Source organism: Andrographis paniculata, unplaced genomic scaffold (assembly GCF_009805555.1).
Source record: "Andrographis paniculata isolate CXL003 unplaced genomic scaffold, ASM980555v1 Contig60END, whole genome shotgun sequence".
Classification (NCBI taxonomy): domain Eukaryota; kingdom Viridiplantae; phylum Streptophyta; class Magnoliopsida; order Lamiales; family Acanthaceae; genus Andrographis; species Andrographis paniculata.
In genome coordinates this window covers 3,398,921-3,421,499 of record NW_026137596.1, presented here as the reverse complement: position 1 = coordinate 3,421,499, position 22,579 = coordinate 3,398,921, and the positions used below count along the sequence as shown (strand labels likewise).

Below are 22,579 nucleotides of genomic sequence, written 5' to 3'. Positions count from 1 at the left end.
TAAAAATAATAAATGCACGTAATATATTAACTTTTTCTTTGAAAAATATGTTTTTAGAGAATTGTGAAACTGAATTATTAAATTAAATAGTAGTATAAGAAACTTCTTATTTATGTCTATAATATAATGTCATATTGTAATACTTCAAGGATGAAATCATTAAAATAAATAAATAAATAAAATTTATAGAATTAACAAGATATTTTGAAAATTAATGAATTATAAATATTAATTAATTCAATTTTATAAATATGAAATTATATATAAGCATAAAATTACAAGATAAAGCATCTTATTCTCTTTAAATGTATGTCACTATATATATATATATATATACAGAAGACTCGTGAACAATAATTGATCATATAAATGATCTGGTTCCACGATAATTATACCCATCTATTTTTATCACATACTTTGTTACATATTACTATAATTACTGTACTTATCTTATTTGAGATATTCATAAATTCTTAACTTAATTAAATAATACTCATACACGATACAATAAATATGAATAATTTTCTACAATTAAAATAAAAAAAAATTTAATTTTATATTTCAACATACATCATTTCAGTGCCTGCTCGAGGGTCTGGATTTTGAGTTGGAATTTAAATAATAAAAAATTAGAATTAATTTTTAGTATAATATAAAATAACAAAATTGATAAGAATTGGGAAAATCTCACAAAATCCTTCAAAATACCACTTTAGAAAAAAATGACAACAAAAAGATATCACTATGTGTTTATTCAACAACATTTTTTGATATGTTTTTTTTTTTTAATTATAAAAATGGAAAATAATAATTTATTTATTTATTTAATTCCATTCAATAAAATATAATTTAGGGATAATATATTTCAATCTTCTCCCTCGTATTATGAATATTTTGCAAATATATCTCAAGAATCTCTTAAAAATCTCCATATGAACAATAATATATTATGAAATCTTTTCATTTCAAACATTTACCAAAAATTTTCAAAGTGAAACTATTTATTGATATTGATTTGAAAAATTCAGCACCTATAATATATATAAACAACACTTATTTTTATTACACACAACATATGTTGTATTAGATAAAGGTACTTGGTGTTTGTTCAGAATTATATATGTACTGTATAAGAGTAGGTCATATGATGAAATCAACTATTGTGTGTTGTATGCAACTATAGCATATATTGTTAGTTCCTGTGCTATATTTATATTATACTAATATAAAAGATGTACTGCCAAAAGTAATATGGTGTGTTATTTGTTATAAGATCGTGTGTGTTGTTAAACACAATGCTGTAAAATTCAACACTGTAACTATCGCCTTATAATTTATATTTCTAAGTCTCCTAAATAAATTGATATACTTATACACATTCAAAACTCTAAGTTTTATAATACTCATCTATGTTAATAATTTCTATAAATATATTTTTATTTGTATTATAGAAATACTTACCAATATATAAAATATAAATTAGATATATAGCTCATTACTTGGCGGACACGTCATCTCCGGCGAGCCACGCGGACGTCTCCGGCGCCGGAGGACTAAAACAACGAAAATTTTTTATTTATGGGACTAGTTTGCGACAGGCTCCACTAATATGACTAAAATGATAAGGGAGTTCAGTTACGGAACTAAAAAAATAGTTTACCATGTGATATATTAAGACACCATATGTTTTTATCAATTGTAGATATATTATATTTATATTATATTAACATATATTTATATTATCATTTTTTATATCATATGCTCTTTGTTTATATTTTGTATGATGTCGGGTATTGTACTGAGTCAGAACAGTAACTAAAATGTACTACTTAGTAGTATATTATTAAGTACTTACTTAATTAGCATAATTATATAAATACTTATTTTATTCTTCAAATTTATATCGATTTTCTATTTTTACTGTCCATATAAAATATACACTTTTTATTTAATAAAAAATAATTTATATTTTAATTTATACACTTCAATACAATTATTTACAAAGATGCCATCACTACCTCACATTTAATTTATCAATTTTTTTTCTTATTTTATTAATTCATTCATATACTTTCCAAAGTAATTTTATTTTATATCGTAATAAATTAATACAATACTATATTTATTAAAAAATTTATTCGCTCAAATGAGCACAAAAAGAGTACTTGTTTATATTAAATATTTCACCCGTTTCACCGAAAATATCATTTTTATTTCGTATATTCAAAATATTTAGTTTTATTATAATAAAAATAGTTATATATAATATCAAAATACTTTTAATTTTATATAAATCACAAATATATTATTACATGTACAATTAATATATATATAAATACAAAAATTTTATAATTCTTTTATACACTTCTACTAATCGATAAAATATTAATATTATCAAAAAAATTCGAAACAATACATTAAATTGGAACCATGAAAATATAATAATTTTACTGTCTATATTAAAATTAAAAATTAATTTACAAAATACTTAAATACATATTTTAATTATATTAATTGCATTGTAATAATAACTAAATAAATATCATCCAACCAAAATTTGAACTTTGTCATTTTTCAACCAAAAAGAATTAATTGTTTAGTGTAAAGAGAAAGAAAGCAATGGTGCCTAATTAACCGACACTAATTCTACTGAATAAAGATATTCACACTAACCTACTCCCAAAGTAATTTTAAGTTTTAATAAAATTAAAAAATATTTAATATATTATATAAATTTTATCATAGGATAAACAGTTTTTTTAATCCCGTAACTGGATCCCTTATCATTTTAGTCTCGTAAGTGGAGTCTGTCGCAAACTAGTTCCATAAGTGAAAATTTTTCGCAGTTTTAGTCATCCGGCGCCGGAGACGCCCGCGTGGCTCGCCGGAGGTGACGACCTGGCGGACACGTGGATTATTATTTTTTTAATTTATTTTTAATTTTATATATTTATTTTTTATTTGATCCAATTAAAAAAAATAAAAAAATTAAAAAAAAAATTCACGTGTCCGCCGGCGGACACGTCACCTTCGGCGAGCCACGCGGGCATCTTTGGCGCCGGAGGATTAAAACAGCAAAAAATTTTCACTTATAAGACTAGTTTGCGACAGGCTCCACTTACGAGACTAAAATGATAAGGGGTCCAGTTACGGGACTAAAAAAACAGTTTATCCTTTATTATATTAGAAAACAAATAATATGCAATTTATAAGTTTATATATATCAAATACTCCCTCCGTCCACTTACAGTGTTTACATTTACTTTTGACGCGGTGTTTAAAAAATAATAGTATTTTAATTATAGTGAGTAGTTAAAAGTAGTGTAATGACATTTTTACCTTTACTTTCTTTTTTTTTTTTTATGTAGAAGTAACGATGTGATGTAAAGTAAGGATATTTGTGGAAAAAAATAGGATATCTAATGAAATGTTAACTTTGTAATTGAACATCCCAAAATAGAAATATATAAACATTGTAAGTGGACGGATTGAGTATTATTTAAAATATAAATAATCAATAAATGATCATTTATTTTACTTGCACTAGTTGTTTCAGACACCATAAATAAGAATATATTAATTTGTAATTAATTATAATCAGTAAGTTCACCCGCAGTAGAATAATTTTTCATAAATATTATTAAAAGAATATAAATATATTCATATTAATATAATATATATTATCCAATCATAAAATAACAACTATTCTAACATAAAATATTATTTTCAAATTAGGGTAAACATTTTATTTATTTATTCATAACATGTTTAAGCAAATTTGTTCCAATTCTGACTTTTCAACGTTATAATAAAGCAAACTCGATCTTAAAGAATTTAATAATACCATAAATAACTATTTAAAAATTATTATTATTATTTATTTATGTAGAAATAAATATATATATATATATATATATCGAAGTAGGCAGATGAAGCAAATCTCAAAATATGCTAAATAGCATAGGGATTGTTTGGTTGTGGTTTAAATTGTTTTAAAATGAAGTTTTGATTTGAATTTTTTAGAACAATAGTTTAATGTGAAATTTTAGATATAAAAAAATTAATATATTTTTATTAAAAATAATATAAGGTGAATGTTGGGTGCAAACCCAAGTCCCACGTCGAAAGTTGCGAAGAAAATTCGACACCTTATAAGTTCCAAGTGAACTCCGCTAGTACGAGGCCTTTTGGAGAATATCCAAAAACAAATTCGTACGGGTTCAGCCCAAAGCGGACAATATCATACTTAGTGTTGAGTTGACCCAGTCGCAACGAGTGAATATTGTGATTTATGTTTGAAATTGTAATAAAAAATAAAATAAAATCCGAATGATTGAAAAATCTAAAACATATCTTAAAAGGTTTCACATTCTCTAATGAATATTGTGATTTATGTTTGAAATTGTAATAAAAAATAAAATAAAATCCGAATGATTGAAAAATCTAAAACATATCTTAAAAGGTTTCACATTCTCACATCTCTTACTACAACCACAAATTAATTATAAGTTATTTAATGGAAAGAGAACAATTTATAATGCCTAAACTACCCTAAGACGACTGAATAAAGGTATTTGTCACATTAACTAAGCCAATCCCAGCTAATTACAATTAACAATGTGATTAATAAAATATACTATTTGATATTTATTATATTATAAATCAAAATTAAAAAGAATTTCATATATATATATATATATATATTGCTTTCCATCTCATATGTTCCATTGGTAAATGAATAGAGAAATATTCCATCTAATTTAACAATAGCAACATTAGGGTGTGCCTCCTTTTGATTTGTTCTTGTTATGATGTTTTTTTATTTGAATAAATTATTTTTTTTTAAAAGGTAAAATTGCTTATAACTTCATTGTGGTTTCAAAATTCAGCGTAAAATCTCCATGTACTTTAAAAATTGCATGGTATTCCCTTATACTTTAAAAAACGTTGCATGAAACCCCACCACCATGAAACTTTCCTCGTGTGATAAGAAGATGATTTCCTATCTATATGCTTTGCATGGCAGGGGGTTTTATGCAATATTTTTGAAAGTATAAGTGAGTGTCATGCAATTTTTTAAAATAAAATGGGGATATATGCTGAGTTTCGAAACCACAAAGTGGTTTCATGCAATATTTTTTAAAGTATAAGGGGACGTCATGCAATTTTTAAAGTAGAGGGTGAATTTACGCTGAGTTTCGAAACCACGAGAGAGTTATGGACAATTTTGCCTTTTTTACAAAATAAAAAATATATATATACATATACATATATATATATATAGCTGACCTAACTATTACTTTAAATCTCTAATAATGAAAATTGCAATTTTTTATTTTATTTTTTTGGTAGAAATGATCATCCGGCAATGAAAACAATACGGTGTCAAACGGTCTGGTTCATCAATACTGATTTTACGTTTATTTGTGTAATATGTCAATTTCGATGACAGATGATTATCTCTGTAGAAAAAAAGAAAAAGAGAAAAAAAAAGTTCTGAGATAATTTTTCTACTGGATTACCAGAGCCCTAAAGTGATAATGAGTAGATGCGAAACTAAAAAAGGAAAAAAGAAAAAAAAAAACAAAACTGTTTACTTTTTTTATTTTGATATTTCTTTAGATAAAATTTGTTCCCGAAAAAAATATACTCATAAGTAGAATATAAATTTTAGTAATAAATACGGAGTATAATCTATTATATAAAAATGTGTTCACTTTCTTTTCTAAATCAACATATTTTTACGTTACGAATATAGTATTATATTTAATTGGCATTGACATAGAATAGAGATATTTTGAAAATTATATTGATGAATTAATAATATGAAAAACAATATTAAATAAAATGAGTGTGTAAATGATTCCGACATATTTATAAAATTAGTGTTGAGATTAATAATAGTCTAAAAAAATATTTGCTATAACTAATATATATATATATAGATATATTTGTTGACAAAAAAAATTATAAATTTAGCGGACAAAAAGACTACTATTTAACATCCAATTTTATTTATTTATTAAAAAAATGAAAAGAAATTTATATTCCTAAAGTAATGTTTTTTATTAATAAATAAGTAATACTCCAAATATATTTCAGCTATCTGACTACAAATGTGCCGTAGAACTCGTAGCTGTCAAATGTATTAGATCTCATCAGAGCTCTAAAATTAAATATTTTAGCGGTTATTCAACTGTACGTTCATTTGATTGGATATAAATTTTTAAAAAATTAAATAAAAATAATTTTTTTATAAAAAAAAACAAAGTAGAAAAATAGCATATTATTATTATTATTAGAAATAAAAATAAATTTAAATTTAAATAACAATCAATAAAAATTAAAATAAATTTAGATGAGAAATGAAATATGATCGAACGAAAATAAGTAAACTGCACCCACAAAATAAAAAACACTCAATCTAAGAATTAATATTCATTTGAAAATAAAATATAAAAATATCACATTTTACAAGACCCAACCTCTATAAAAAAAAAATTAAATTCAACACTCAAAACGTTACTAACAAGCGAAGCCATTATTTTTATCTAATAATAATATTATACTCCCGCTGGAATAAATGAACCATTTATTTCCGGCATGTGATTTAAATAATATAAATTAATAAGTTGTTTAATAATTAAATTATAATATTATTTTATATATGAAGAGTATTGTTACTATTTTAAAAATATGAAATAACATATATGATTAAAAAAAATTTAGAATATGTGTTTAAAATATTTTTAGTATTATATATCAATAAAATATATACAAAATGAATATTATTTTATATATAATAAAAAATTATAAATACAAATAAATAATATAATATATCTATTTATTTATAATTAATTTAAAATAGTATTATGAAAAAATGAAAATTTTTAAATATAAATAAAAATATTTATTTATTACGAAGATATATAAAAGTAAAGATATTTTAAGTGAATTCTATATTTAAGAGTTTAAAATTTTAATTAAATTAATTTATTTTTTGTTAAGTATATTTAAAATAAATAAATTTACTCGTGTTACGATGTATTTTAAGGACATACTCTCCATAAAATATGTTGGTCAAAAAAATACAAATTGTTATTAAAAATGCGGAACGGATCTAAACTTTTATTAAGAAAATCGAACAAAACTTTAACTCGTTTTGGCTAGGCTCAGCCCCTAACCACTCGAAGCACAACATATACACATACACACTCGAATCGCGACTAACACAAGCACACCGGCCACAACACCACGACTCACAACCACAAAACCCCCACAGAAAAGTAGAAGGCATACAGGAAACAGAAACCACAAGCCTACAGTTGAACGAGCCCCTTTCGGCTACGAACAACACAAACAGGGGGAAACCAGTGCCAAAGGAACTCCACAGAAACAGGAGGAAAGGCACTACACAACAACCGCCGTGAACCACCGTCGGACAGGAGAGCGAAAGAAAGGTCGAGAGAGAGAGAGGCTAGAGAGGGTGAGCTTCTAGAGAGAGAGTGAGTAATGTATCGAAAAAATAATGGCGCCTCTCTCACCCCAGGTATATATATATATATACAGGTAAGATCGGATGGACGGATAGGATCAAAACCCTAGATCGGACGGCCAGGGGCGTGGCTTTAAAAAGACGCGGATCCTAGTCGGGTCGGATCAGGACGTGGGTCAAGGTCGGGAGGCATAAGGTCAGACAGTCGGTATGTATTCGGATGGTCCAAGTCGGGACGAAGTCGGGACGATCCAAGCCAGGACGAAGTCGGGTTGATCCAAGCCAGGACGAAGTCGGGCGGACGGACGAAGTCGGGCGGACGGACGAAGTCGGGACGATCCAAGCCAGGACGAAGTCGGGTTGATCCAAGCCAGGACGAAGTCGTGCGGACGGTCCAAGTCGGACTAAGTCGGGATGTAGTCGAGCGGTCGGTGAAGTCGGGACCGGTTGCTAAGTCGGGACGAAACCGGGCGGTCAGTGAAGTCGGGACATGGGCCAGGCCCGAATGTGCTCGGGCTGCGAAACGAGTGTGTATTTGTGTATCTATTTTTGGGGTGGACCATAAGGACAAAAAATCCAACAAATCCTCCACCTGACTTTTGGTCCGAATGGTCGGGGAACATCATCGCCCTTTTTATTTTATTTCATTTTATATTACCTTATACCTGCAACAAAGATACATAATGTTAGTGAAAGAACATTAAATTAGCCTACCAACTACACTAAGTAGTATAAGGCTAATCAAAAGTATCACAATGTATATATCTCATACAAGATACGAATTTACTTGCAGGCAAAACCTTAGTACCCATATCAGCTGGGTTATATTCAGATGGGATCTTCTCTAATTTTACTATATCTTTAGATACTATATCACGAATGAAATGAAAACGTACATCAATGTGTTTAGTTCTATCATGAAACACAGGATTTTTACACAATTGAATTCCGGACTGGCTATCCGAAAAAACAGTAACAGTATGTTGCAAATAACCAATTTCAGTAGTTAAACCCTTTAACCACAAAGCTTCCTTTAAAGCTTCAGTTATTGCTACATACTCAGATTCAGTTGTAGATAAAGCAACAATATGTTGCAATTGTGATTTCCAGCTAACACTAGTTCCACACAAGGTAAAAATATATGAAGTAGTACTTTTCCTAGTGTCTCTATCATTAGCATAATTTGAATCTACAAAACCCTCTAACTGTATATTTTTAGTATATTTACCAAACACTAAACCAACATTGATTGTACCAGATAAGTATCTAAACACCCCCTTTAAAGCATGCCAATGTTCTAAACCAGGATTCGACATATACCTACTTAAACAACTAATTACATAGGCTAAATCAGGCCTAGTGCTAACCATTAAGTACATTATGGAACCTATTGCATTAGAGTATGGCACATGCTTCATATATTCACAATCAGACTCAGATTTTGGACACTGGTCCCTACTTAACACAAAATTAGAAGCCATTGGAACAGATACAGATTTTGCATCACACATGGAAAATTTTTTTAATAATTTTCGAAATATAGGAGGATTGATTTAAAAACAGTTTGAAATTTTTTCTATCTCTAATAATTGTCATGCCTAATATCACCTTGGCATCTCCCAACAATTTCATGTCAAAATTATCACACAAACACTTAATCACATTATCAATCAGCTTTATACATGGACTTAGAATCAACATATCATCCACATAAATGAGAAGAAAAATAGGTTGGTTTTTAACAGTTTTAAAATATAAACAATAATCAAATTTGCTTTTAGTAAACTCAAGATTTTTCATACAATTATCAAATTTGATATTCCATTGTCTAGGTGACTGTTTTAAACCATACAAAGACTTGTTTAACAAACAAACATGATTATTTTTATTTTTATCAATAAAACCTTCAGGTTGTTTCATATAAATCTTCTCATCTAATTCACCATGTAAAAAAGCAGTTTTAACATCTAATTGCTTTAATTCCCAATCATAAAAGGCAACTAAAGCTAACATGATTCTAACAGTGGTAAATTTGACAACAGGGGCAAAAATTTCATTATAATCTATTCCCTCCTTTTGAGTAAAACCTTTGGCTACTAATCTTGCTTTAAACCTAATTCCACTATCTTCTTGTTTAACCTTATAAATCCATTTACAATCAACAAGAGAACAATTAGGTGGTTTAGGGACTAGACTCCAAGTTTTATTATTATATAAAGAATCCATTTCTTCTTTCATAGCTTTTAACCAATCTATTTTATTTTCAGAATTTATGGCCTCCCTAAAGGTCTTAGGTTCACTACCATCTAAATTCTCAAACACACTAAAAGCTAATGAAGTTAAATCAAAATCACCAAACCTACTAGGTAATCTAGGGACTCTCCTATCCCTATCTCTAGTTAATTGATAATTCTCTAGTTCATTTTGATCATTTCTATCAAAATCAGAATTATTATTATTCTCAACAAAATTATCAATCTCAGGCACATTCATTTCAGAATTATTTTCAGGAGTAATTTCATTATGAATATCAGATAGATTATCATTATTTTCATCATTTCTAATATCAACAGAATTATGCTCCACCTCGTTTGGTGTACTAATTGAATCTACATTTTCAACATTTGATTCAGATTTATCCCTCACAGATTTTTCAACATTTAAGCATGGCATTTCATTTTCATTAAACACAACATCTCTACTAATAATGGCCTTAAAACCGGGCCTAGATCTTAACCAAAGTCTATACCCCTTTACTCCCTCCGGGTACCCTAGAAAAACACACTTTTCAACTCTAGGATCTAATTTGTCATTATTAGTACGTATAAAGGCAGAACACCCAAAAACCCTAATGTTCGAAAAATCAACATTTTTACCGGTCCACTTAAATTCAGGACACAAACCATTTAATGGAATCGAAGGTGATCTATTTATTATGTAAGCTGCCGTAATAACAGCTTCACCCCAAAATTTCTTGGATAAACCGGAAGAAGCCAAAAGGCTTCGAACTCTCTCTAAGAGAGTTCGGTTCATCCTCTCAGCCACCCCATTTTGTTGGGGTGTGTAGGGGACAGTTTTATGCTTTTTAATACCATTTTCTTGACAAAATATATCAAACCAAGAATTACAGAATTCTAAGCCATTATCAGTCCTAAGACATTTTATTTTCTTTTCAGTTTGATTTTCAATTTTAACTTTCCAATTTTTGAAAGTTTCAAACACATCAGATTTGTTTTTTAACAGAAAAACCCATACTTTTCTTGAAAAATCGTCTATAATGGACAAAAAATACCTAGACCCTCCTTGTGTGGGCTCACTTGCTGGGCCCCACACATCAGCATGTAAATAGTCTAAAATTTGTTTTGAAAAATTTCGGTTATTATTATTAGGGGGTTGGGGAAATTGCACTTTGTGGTGTTTACCATAAACACAGTTATCACAGAAAGCAACAGGTTCAAATTTTACATTTCCAAAACAGCCAGTTTTATGTAAAATTTCTAGACCTCTATTACTTAAGTGTCCTAGTCGTTTATGCCACAATTCACTATTCTCTAAAACAGAATTTACAGAATTTACAGGCACATTTATTGGTTCAGCGCAAGTAACATACAGATTATTACGTTTTTCAGCTTTAAACACGACTAAGGACCCCTTAGTAATTTTCATGCAATTACTCCCCCATTTACCCTCTAATTCTAAATCAGACAAAGCAGCACAAGATAACAAGTTATTTGATAAACCAGGAACATGCCTCACATTATTTAGTTTCAATACAAAACCAATGTTAAATTTTAAATTTACACTTCCTATTCCAAGAACATTGGATACACTGTTGTCAGCCATGGAAACAGTGCAGTTTTCTAAGGTTTTGTATTCACTAAAAATTGATTTTAAAGGAGTCATATGATAAGTACAACCAGAATCTATAAGCCATTCATTTGCACAAATATTCACATTTGAACAGTCGGTCTTAACAGCAAAAACATCATCACACATTTTATCAAGCAATGTCATATTGGCTACTTCACTAGTTTGCTGCTTTTGACTATTGTTACTGCTATTATTACTGTTATTTTTATTTCTTCTAGGGCATTCACGTATAAAATGATTTGGGTCACCACAATTAAAACATCTTCTACCCCCTTTATTAGGAGTTTTAGATCTGTTTTTATTTCTACTTTTAGATCTATTTTTATTATTATTATTTTGGTTTTTGTTACTACCAAAATTATTTTTCTTATTTGATCTAAAAGGTGACCTACCCCTAGCATACATAACTTCACCCTTACTTGACTTGTGAGTTTGTAAATCTAATTCTTTAGATTTTAAACCATTAATAACTACATCTAATGAAATAAAATCTCGCCCATATTTAATAGCTGATTTTACATCAGAGTATGAGTTAGGTATGGCATTCAATAAAACTATAGCACTATAATCATCAATGTTTTTATCACCAGTAAGTTTAATATCTTGTATTAGTTTAGAAAAAACATCCAGATTTTCTTCAATTGATTTTGATAAATCAAGTTTAAAACTGAAAAATTTTTCTAACAAATACATTCTACTTGGTAATGATGTTTGAGTGTATAGTTCATCCAATTTGTTCCATAATGCCAAAGCAGATTCTTGTTTGCCTACTTTTCTAATTACATGATCAGCCAAATGTAAGATTATAGTAGATGAAGCAATTTCATCCAATTCAGCCCTCCTCTCAAGAGGAACTTGAATCGAATGATCAGGCTCCACTGCTTTAATCAACCTTTGAGTTACTAAAATACTTCTCATTTTTTGTTTCCAAATTGCAAAATCCATTTTTCCATCAAAAGGTTGAATACTAAAACCAGAGTGACTCGCCATTTTATTTATATTGAAAAACAGATTTTAATTTCAGACAGATATTACTTAAGTGTTCAGAAAATTATTTTCTAATTTTCACACAAAACAGAAACAAAAAATTGGCAACAGATCACACAGACGAGCAGGAAAAATAATCACAAGATATAACCTAACTATTACAATATACACTCGTGACTATTCAACCGAGGTACTCGAGAATCACTCACTGATGTGAGGATCAGAGTTTAGTAACCTGGTTTCACAATAGCCTTTTACAGATGATTTCGGCGAGAAATTAAATGCAGTAATTAACCATTCACCAAAGCAATAAACCATACACAAAGCAGTAAACCATACACAAAGCAGTAATTGTAAAAGATGGGTTTTAGAGATTACCCTTGAAGCACAGCAACAAAAAATTAATATTCCTACAAAAATAGGAACAGAGAACAACACAAAACGGCCTATTCTCCTTTTTGGAGAATAAGGGTTAGCAATGGTTAATCTCAAGAAACAAAAAAATACTATAAATTTGTTTCTCTTCTAACTAAAAGTTAGAATCACTGAAAAACTAACACCAAAACAGTGTTCTCCACAGATCCGACACAACAATGCAAAAAACAGACTGGCTTACAGATTTTATCACTAATTTTCAACCGAGAAAAGTTTGAATATTAAAGAACTTTTTTTCTTTTAAAAAAAAACTCTTAATATTTTCGAAAAAACTTTTGAGTTAGACTCCACAGTAAAGAGATCCAAACGAATTTTAACAGATCTAAAACCACACAGAGGCAACTATCCTGACTTATACTTTGTTTAACAAAGAAAGTTTGAAAAACAAAACCGTTTTTTAAAAATACAACGGTTTAGTAACAAACTAACTGAAACTTAGCCCAACTAACACAGACTATACAGATCTGAAGCGATTAAGACTATCTATTCACAGATCTCACTCGACCGAGGCTAAAAAGCACAGATCGACTGTTATCTTGGCCGGTTTCAAACAGATCTAAAAGGAAAAGAACCGAACACTGAAAAATAAGTCCGATTCAACCAGATCCTTTCAGATCTACACTATTTACACCAAAACTAACTAAAATCGAGAAGGACAAACGATTTTCTAAAACGAAAAAAGGCACACAAAGCTCTGATACCACTTGTTATTAAAAATGCGGAACGGATCTAAACTTTTATTAAGAAAATCGAACAAAACTTTAACTCGTTTTGGCTAGGCTCAGCCCCTAACCACTCGAAGCACAACATATACACATACACACTCGAATCGCGACTAACACAAGCACACCGGCCACAACACCACGACTCACAACCACAAAACCCCCACAGAAAAGTAAAAGGCATACAGGAAACAGAAACCACAAGCCTACAGTTGAACGAGCCCCTTTCGGCTACGAACAACACAAACAGGGGGAAACCAGTGCCAAAGGAACTCCACAGAAACAGGAGGAAAGGCACTACACAACAACCGCCGTGAACCACCGTCGGACAGGAGAGCGAAAGAAAGGTCGAGAGAGAGAGAGGCTAGAGAGGGTGAGCTTCTAGAGAGAGAGTGAGTAATGTATCGAAAAAATAATGGCGCCTCTCTCACCCCAGGTATATATATATATACAGGTAAGATCGGATGGACGGATAGGATCAAAACCCTAGATCGGACGGCCAGGGGCGTGGCTTTAAAAAGACGCGGATCCTAGTCGGGTCGGATCAGGACGTGGGTCAAGGTCGGGAGGCATAAGGTCAGACAGTCGGTATGTATTCGGATGGTCCAAGTCGGGACGAAGTCGGGACGATCCAAGCCAGGACGAAGTCGGGTTGATCCAAGCCAGGACGAAGTCGGGCGGACGGACGAAGTCGGGCGGACGGACGAAGTCGGGACGATCCAAGCCAGGACGAAGTCGGGTTGATCCAAGCCAGGACGAAGTCGTGCGGACGGTCCAAGTCGGACTAAGTCGGGATGTAGTCGAGCGGTCGGTGAAGTCGGGACCGGTTGCTAAGTCGGGACGAAACCGGGCGGTCAGTGAAGTCGGGACATGGGCCAGGCCCGAATGTGCTCGGGCTGCGAAACGAGTGTGTATTTGTGTATCTATTTTTGGGGTGGACCATAAGGACAAAAAATCCAACACAAATGAAACACGATTCTCCCTTAATATTTTTAATTATTGAAATCTCATTATTGCTCTGAAAATCAAATAAATAAATAAATCAATGGTCTATATATCAATAATTCAATAGTGGACTTTATGCTTATGTAAAGATAAATTAAATTAATAAGAGTGATCAACCTATGCTACAGTACTATATGTAATGAATATATATGTGTGACTAATGTGATTTAAAACATTTATTTAATTATTTAAGTCTCAAAGTGTGACTGCCTTTTTCATGAAATAGAGAATAATTTGATTATTAAATGAGAAAATAATCGATTTGAATTAGTTACTATTTTATTTTAATCAATTTGAGTTTTAAATTGATAAATTATAAGTGGATTTGACACTACACAATATAGTAGCGTGAGAGATTGATACTTTAAGGATGCGTTTGTTTGAGGGTTTAGATTTTGGATTGAAATTTGAATAATAAAAAATAAATTTGAATTTGAATAGTTGTATTATGTGGTATAAATATGTATTGATGTAATGTTTTGAATTTAAAATTGATTTTTAATATAATATAAAAAATAAAAAATATGTGTTTGATTTGATATTTTTTAAGGGGAAATTTTATGTGAAGGATTTGTGTGGATTTCTATAATTTTAAAGGATTTGTTTAAAGGAATGTTTGGGAATCGCCTTTTTGCTTTCTATAATTTTAAAATTTTTTACGCCTTTTGACCTTACATCCAAACAACTTCACCACATTCACACGTGTGTAATCCCATTAAATAGATTGATATACTATTTAACTAATGTTTGTGTTATGCAATTTTTCAACAATAAAAAGTAAAATTCGAAAATAGAGAAATATCTTCGAATTTGATAGATGAGTGCCTGAGATTAGGGATCTCTAAACACTGTAGAATACATAAAATAAAAAAATAAAATAAGAAAAATAAAATAAAAGACTTGAAAATAAAAGTGATGATCTCCAAATCTGACTTTGCTTTGTTGAAGTTTATTGAAGATACCTTTTTTTGAACAGCACCGGATCCTTAAATAACCCTGTTGAAGAAACGGTTCAAACCGCTATCTGGTCGGTTACCATAACCGTTGTTAACCGCCCCAAAAGTTCTCTTCTGTTGACACGTGTGTCAACCGTCTTACTACGTCCGACCTTAAAAAACCGTTCGCCAGTTGCAACTTCCTCAAACCGTTCGCCAGTTGCAACTTCCTCCAACCGCCCCAGAATTGCTCTCTCACCCGACCTGCACATGCTACTTCACTGCCCGACCTCATTACGCCCGACCTTATCTTGTTTCATCTCCACACCAGACCTTACCATACCCGACTTTCAAATTCGGCCTGTTTGCGCCCGACCTTTAAGCTTGGCCCAACCAGGTCCGACCTCATTGTCCGACCTTATCGCACCCGACCTTACTTGGTCCGAATTCTGCAACAACCGACTGTGGTCCCGACCACAGAGCAACCAACTGTGGTCCCGACCACGGATCAACCGACCTCGATCCCGACTGCAGACCAACCACCTGTGGTCCCGACCACAGAGCAACCGACTGTGGTCCTGACCACGGACCAACCGACCTCGGTCCTGACTGCAGACCAACCAACTGTGGTCCCGACCACAGAGCAACCAACCGGCTCTATTTGCCTTATCTCCTTAGATGGACAGACTGTCCTCTTGACAGACCGTCTGTCCATACTTCTTACTTGCACGACCTTCCTCTTGACAGACCTCCCCGTCTCTCTGACTTCTTTTTCCCGACTTCTGGGCCGTTTGGCTTATATCCAGACCCATCCAGAATCCTACTGCCATTATTTATTATTATTATTATTATTATTATTATTATTATTATTATTTGTGCTCAACAGTTTAATTTTAATTTTTTATAATATATTTTTTTTAAAATAATAATAATAATAATATTATTATTATTATTATTATTCCAAGTAAATAAATTCAAAATGTTATGATTATTTGAATTTGCATTTTAACTTAAATAACTAATACTCCTTTCATAGGATCAAAAAGTAATTATGCAATTTTGGCGTGTACTTTAATAAATATTAATCCCTCCGTCCTATGTAATATGAATATATTACTTTAAACACGTGAATTTAGATAAAGTATAATTAGTAAGTAATTAAGAAGTGTATTAGTAAAAATAATTATAAATTAAGATTAAGATAAGTAAATAGTTTAATTAAAATTAAGAAAATTATAAAATTTAAAATTTAAAATACGATTAAAGTACATAATTATATTTCCAAAAATAGAAAAGACAAGTTATGTGGGACGGACGAAAATAGAAAATAGGGACAAATTATGTGGGACAAAGGAGTATATTTTAATAATAATTAGTGATATGTTTTTATGTAAAAAGTTATTTTGCTTTGGAGGTTTAAATTAATGTAATAATATTAATATATATATATATATATATATATTGAACAAACAAATACTTTGTATTAAGACTAAGGAAAATAATAAAACGACCTTTTAAGTGGAATGATGCGTAAATACATATAGTACTACCGTATCCTATTTTTTTGTTATTCTTTCTTATTTAGGATGTAATTTTTTGCAAATTTTTCTACCATGTAAATTTTCTCTTTTATTATTTTAATTGAAATTAATAAAAAATTTATTTTTATTTTTAAAAATAATAATAAAGTAATAGTTAAAAATATATCAAACTTATAGCACTATATGCATGTTGTACAATCTTTTTGGGCATTAGTTAAAATTATACATAGAAATTTTTTATAATAATTTTTTTTTTTATTTAAAATTTAGGTTGTGTTTAGATATGTTTTGAAAATATTTAAAATTTAGAAATTTTGAGAGCAGTAAAAAATAAAAAAAAAAATTAATATAATATTCTAATTGAATAATAAATACTTATTTTAGAATATATTACTGATAAATGATATCATACATATATTATAAAGATTTTCTTTTTAAAATAATCATATTTAAAATAGTGATTGCAAGCTTCTTATTTTTTATTTTTATATTACAGGTTTTATTATTATTATTATTATTATTATTATTATTATTTTAGATGAAATATGCTTTTATTGAAAAGCTACAAAATAGAATTCTTTACAATTGCAAAATTGTTTTTCTTAATTCTCTTTACATAGATTTTTAAAAAAATTAACACTATTCAATATATATATATATATTATATCAAATATTGGTTTATAAAAATTACACAAAATGTTTATTTTTTTATTATTATTTTTATGAAACTCAATTTTCTAAAATTTTTAGAGTTTTGAAGTTTGTATGAAAATAATAATAATAATAAAAAAATTAATACTATTTTATAAACATAAATATTTTAATAAATAAACAATAATATCATAATCTCAAACTAATATATGTGATACTTAGGAGTTGGATCGGTGTTAGATTAATTTTATAGATGAGCCGAAGCTGGCTATTCGAGATTAAATAAAAATTAAATTGATTGATTAATTATTCATGTAATTAATATTCAATTTATTTTTTATTTTTTATTTTCTTTTACGAAAGTCATCTTTTAAATTATGCCTATGTGAAAACAAAAAGATGATATATAGGACAGTCTACAATTCTGATACCTCATATTCCAGGATAAGGCGTAACATATATCATGCCACCATTATATATAATTATCAATTGGTATTGGTGCTACTTCTGATTATTCATTGGAATCCAATTCCAACTGAAAACGACAATTCATCAATTTTCAAAGCACTTGTTTGTTTGTTTATTGCTTGAAATTAATTTGAATTTTTGTTTAAATAATATTTTAATGTGATATTTTGTAAGAAAAAATAATACTACCCCCGTTCACCGCGTCATTGTTTTTAACATTAAAAATATCCTTATATTTGTATAATTAATGTTTTGTATAAATATCGTTACATTAGTGTTATAAGACACCAATAAATAGTATCGATTTTGATTTGAAATACTAAAAAAGACATTCCGATTGATTTGAAATTGTCTAAAATGAATAGTATTAATTTTGATTTAAATATTATAATTATATTCAAAAAATTTCTAAAACTTTTCGATACATGGTAATTCTTTTAAAAAAATAACACACAACTCAATTTGGCTAAAACAACGACGGACAACACTCGATTCAACAACAAAAGCTTAAACAAATTTGGAAGACAGAAACACAACAATTCTTCCATTTTTAACACATTATTCTTCCAACCAAACACGTCGTCAAATCGAATTTCCTTCGTAAAAACTGCCTAAACTTTACCATTTTCTTCGTCACTTCCGACGAATCGCTTCCAAAAAAAATGTTCCCGCCAAATCCGTTCCATCTTTTCTATCGGAATCCCTTTGGTCTCCGGGAGCATAAAGTACACAAAAACCGACATCACGAACACCCACACTGCAAAAAAGAAAAAAATCCCCGACTTCAAGTGGCACAACATCGCCAAAAACAATTGCGCGATGATGAATGTCATCGAGAGGTTCACGGCCACGACGATGCTCTGGCCCGCGGACCGGACCTCCAACGGGAATATCTCGCTCGGCACGACCCAGCCCAACGGGCCCCAGGAAAGCCCAAAGCCCAAAATGTAGATACAAATTAAAACCAAGACTGCCATCGCGTACCCCTTCTCCATCACATTATGATCGCCTAATTTTCCGGCCATTATGCCGCCGATGAGAATCAATGAGACGAACATTTGCACCCCTCCGACGTGGAATAGGGGCCGTCGCCCCACCCGGTCCACCAACACCACCGTGATCAGCGTGAAAGTCGACCCGACCAATCCGATCACAGTCGTCGACAAGAGCGAGGATTGCTCGCCCGACCCGAGGGTCAGGAACAATATCGGCGCGTAAAACGACGTCACGTTTATGCCAGTGATCTGCTGGAAAAACGGCATCGCCACTGACATCACGAGCTGCGGACGGTACTTCCGCCGCATTAGGTTCTTGAAGGGATGCTTGACGGCCTTCGAGGCCTGGCTCGCCTCGACGAGGTCGTCGAGCTCGGCTTGGACGTCATCCGTGCCGCGGATCCGCTCCAACGTCTTCCTCGCCTTCTCCGGATTGTTGTCGTGGTGGATGATGCTGTTGGGCGTGTCCGGCAAGAACATCGCCCCGATGCCGAGGAATGCGCCGGGCACAAACGCCATCGCCACCGAAATACGCCAACCCCATCCGGCGCGGATTTTTTCCGTGCCGTAGTTGATCATCGTGGCGGCGTTGTAGCCGATGCTGACGCATACTTGGAACGCCACGTTGAACGCTCCCCTGTACTTCGACGGCGCCATTTCTGACAAGTAGAGAGGCACGGACTGCAAAAATATTATGCTAAAATTAGTCACTATTTGTTTAGTCATAAACTAAATTTATGTCTATTTTATTTATTCGTAATTTTATTATCCTTATTTTAATAAAAATAAGCAATTTGTCATTTTTTTTCTTTAATCTATCACCTTTTTACTAATTCTTTAATGAATTTCTATAATACTTTCGATTTACTTTTCACTAAAGTTATATACTATTATTTTTAAATTTTACTAGCTGATTGGTATTTCTATAATACTTTTAATTTACTTTTTACTAAAATTAAAATACTATTATTTTTAAATTTTACTAGGTGATTGGTATTTCTATAATATTTTAAATTTATTTTTTACTAAAATTAAAATATTATTATTTTTTAATTTTACTACCTGATTGGTAAAACCGAGGCCGACGCCGAGCAAAATACGGCCGAGGAGGAGCATGTAAATATTGACGGAGACGCCGCCGATGGCGGCGCCGGCCATGTAAGCGAAGCCACCGACGACGATGGAGACCTTCCGGCCGTAGTCGCGGGTGACGACGGCGGCGAGGAAGGAGGAGATGAGGCCGGAGATGTAGAGGGAGGAAGTGAAAGATGTAAGAAGTTGGCTATCGAATTTGCAATAGTTACTTATGTTTGTGTCCTCTTTCATCTTCTTGTAAACTCCTCCGAAGAATTTCTTCAAAAATGGCTCCATCGAACTCACTCCACCTTCATCAACATAATCGTTTCTTACAATTAATCATCGAATCAAATACTACAAAAGTAATTAAGCTGTGGATTTTACTGCATGTTTTTACTATTAGATTCTTTTTTTTAAAAAAAAAATTTATTTTACATTAAAAATATCACATCACCTCTATTTATACAGCATCAAATAACTATACAAATTTAACTTTTTGCTATTAAAAAATTAAAATCCAAAAACTAAAACCCACAAAAATGTTTTTTATTTATTTATTTTTTATTGTAGAATTTGGAACCTGTGACGCCGACGTCGTAGCCGAAAATGATGCCACCGGAGGCCGCGATAATGCAGGAAAGAAGGAGGTAGAGAGTGACCCTGCCGGCGTAATCCCGGCCGTCGGATTTGATGGCGACGGCGACCGCCATGGGATTATTATGTAATTATTGTTATTATGATGGGGTTAATTGTAATTTTGGGGGTGTTGTAAGAAAAGGGGTTGTGGAGAAGGTTGAATTTATAGGGGAAGAATAATGTTGATGGTGTGGGGCGGGGTGGGTGGGGTGGGGTAGCAGAGTTCTATGGTAATTCAAAGTGGGAAATGGGAATATAGCACATGTTCTTCTCTAAACCTTTTTTTAATTTAATTAGTATTATTCTTTTTGTGTCTTATTATTATTATTATTATTATTATATTCTCTCCTTCCGAGTTAAAGTGTTCATGTTACTTTAGACACGAAAATTTAAATAAAATATAATTAGTAAATAATTAGTACGTGTATTAGTAAAAACAATTATTATATAATAAAAATATTATAAAGTAAAACTAAAATGACTAAATAGTTTTAAAAAATTATAAATTATAAAATTTAAAATGTAATTAGAGCGTACAGTTGTATTTTCAAAAAAAAATGACAAATTATACGAGACAAACAAATTTTGATATATTTTTTTTTGTTATTATTATTATTATATAAAACACAATCTATATATTTATACAAAATATATACTACATAATATATATTCCATCAACTTAAAAAATAGCAATTCAATACAATTATTTTTACATCCTTATAATTCAATATATTTATTATAATAACACTCAATAAATTTGTAAAATCAAACATAAGTAATAAAAGTATTTTTTTATTTTTTCATCAATACAATAATTTTTATATATTAAATATTACTATTGTTTTTAAAATTTTATATAACAAGCAAACGTGGATTTGTTTGGAGATTTGAATCTTGAATATTTGAATAATAAAAATTTTGAATTTAAATATTTATATAATTTAATATAAATATATATTGTATAGTATTTTGAATGTAATATTAATTTTTAATATAATATAAAAATAAAAAATAAATATTTAATTTAAAAAAAGTATGCCAACCGAACACACGCGCGTATGTGTATATATTTAAGTACACAACTTAGAAGTGTATTTCTTTAAAAATATATATATATTTTTTCGTAAAATATTTTATCAAATACTCCAAAGTTGTATGTGGAGTATAAAATTTTATTAGTGAAAAAAAAAATAAAAAATTGATATGTATATTTTTTAAAAATTAAATAATAGAGAGATGGTAATTATGAATTACTCCCTCAATCCAATTTTCTATTGTCCTAAAGTATATTTGCACGATTTTTTAGATGATTGTCTTTTTATTATGAATGGACAAATTTGTCCTTAATTATATGGTAGATATTAAAAGTAATAAATAATGAAGGGTAAAAATGTAAAATGTCATTTAAAAAAAAAAATAAGACAATAGTTGTTGGACGTCCCAAATAAAAAAATAGGACACTAATTTGTTAACGGACTATCCGTTAAAACTTATTTTAAGAAATTTGGTGACACGTGTACGTTTTTGACCGACCGACCTACTTTCAACTCAAAGTATCTCACCATTACCGTAATTGATCAGCCCACTAACCTTAGTCAATCATATTTCAATCATTGCATTATTTTTTAGAGGATATATTTGACTATTTGATTTAATTAATAAATTGCATAATTTAATAGAATAAATGTTTGATATTGATTATTTATATATAAATAACTATTGATAGTATTTATATTTTATTTTATAAAATATTTAATTTTTT

At 30.2% G+C, this 22,579-nt stretch overlaps 2 protein-coding genes across 2 annotated transcripts in view; both read right to left on the bottom strand.

The window, feature by feature from the left end:
* Positions 1 to 5,347, bottom strand: part of LOC127259406 (hexose carrier protein HEX6-like) — a 48,436-nt gene extending 43,089 nt beyond the window's left edge. Inside the window, exon 1 of the mRNA XM_051286725.1 lies at positions 5,333 to 5,347. The gene's annotated coding sequence lies outside the window, so the exon portion shown is untranslated. The remainder of the gene's footprint in view (positions 1 to 5,332) is intronic.
* A 13,309-nt stretch (positions 5,348 to 18,656) lies between these two features.
* LOC127260169 (hexose carrier protein HEX6-like) lies at positions 18,657 to 20,945 on the bottom strand. Its single transcript, XM_051287866.1, has 3 exons — positions 20,762 to 20,945; positions 20,167 to 20,489; positions 18,657 to 19,785 (listed from the first exon to the last, which is right to left on the bottom strand). The coding sequence occupies exons 1-3, from the start codon at positions 20,889 to 20,891 to the stop codon at positions 18,721 to 18,723; spliced, it is 1,518 nt and encodes a 505-aa protein (XP_051143823.1). The 5' UTR covers positions 20,892 to 20,945; the 3' UTR covers positions 18,657 to 18,720.
* Positions 20,946 to 22,579: the final 1,634 nt, after the last annotated feature.

Coding starts and splice junctions, on each gene's coding strand:
- LOC127260169 (XM_051287866.1), bottom strand. CDS start 20,891: ATGGCGGTCGCCGTCGCCATCAAATCCGACGGCCGGGATTACGCCGGC. Junction 20,490..20,761: donor CTACGACGTCGGCGTCACAG/GTTCCAAATTCT, acceptor ATGTTGATGAAG/GTGGAGTGAGTTCGATGGAG. Junction 19,786..20,166: donor GCCTCGGTTTTACCAATCAG/GTAGTAAAATTA, acceptor ATATTTTTGCAG/TCCGTGCCTCTCTACTTGTC.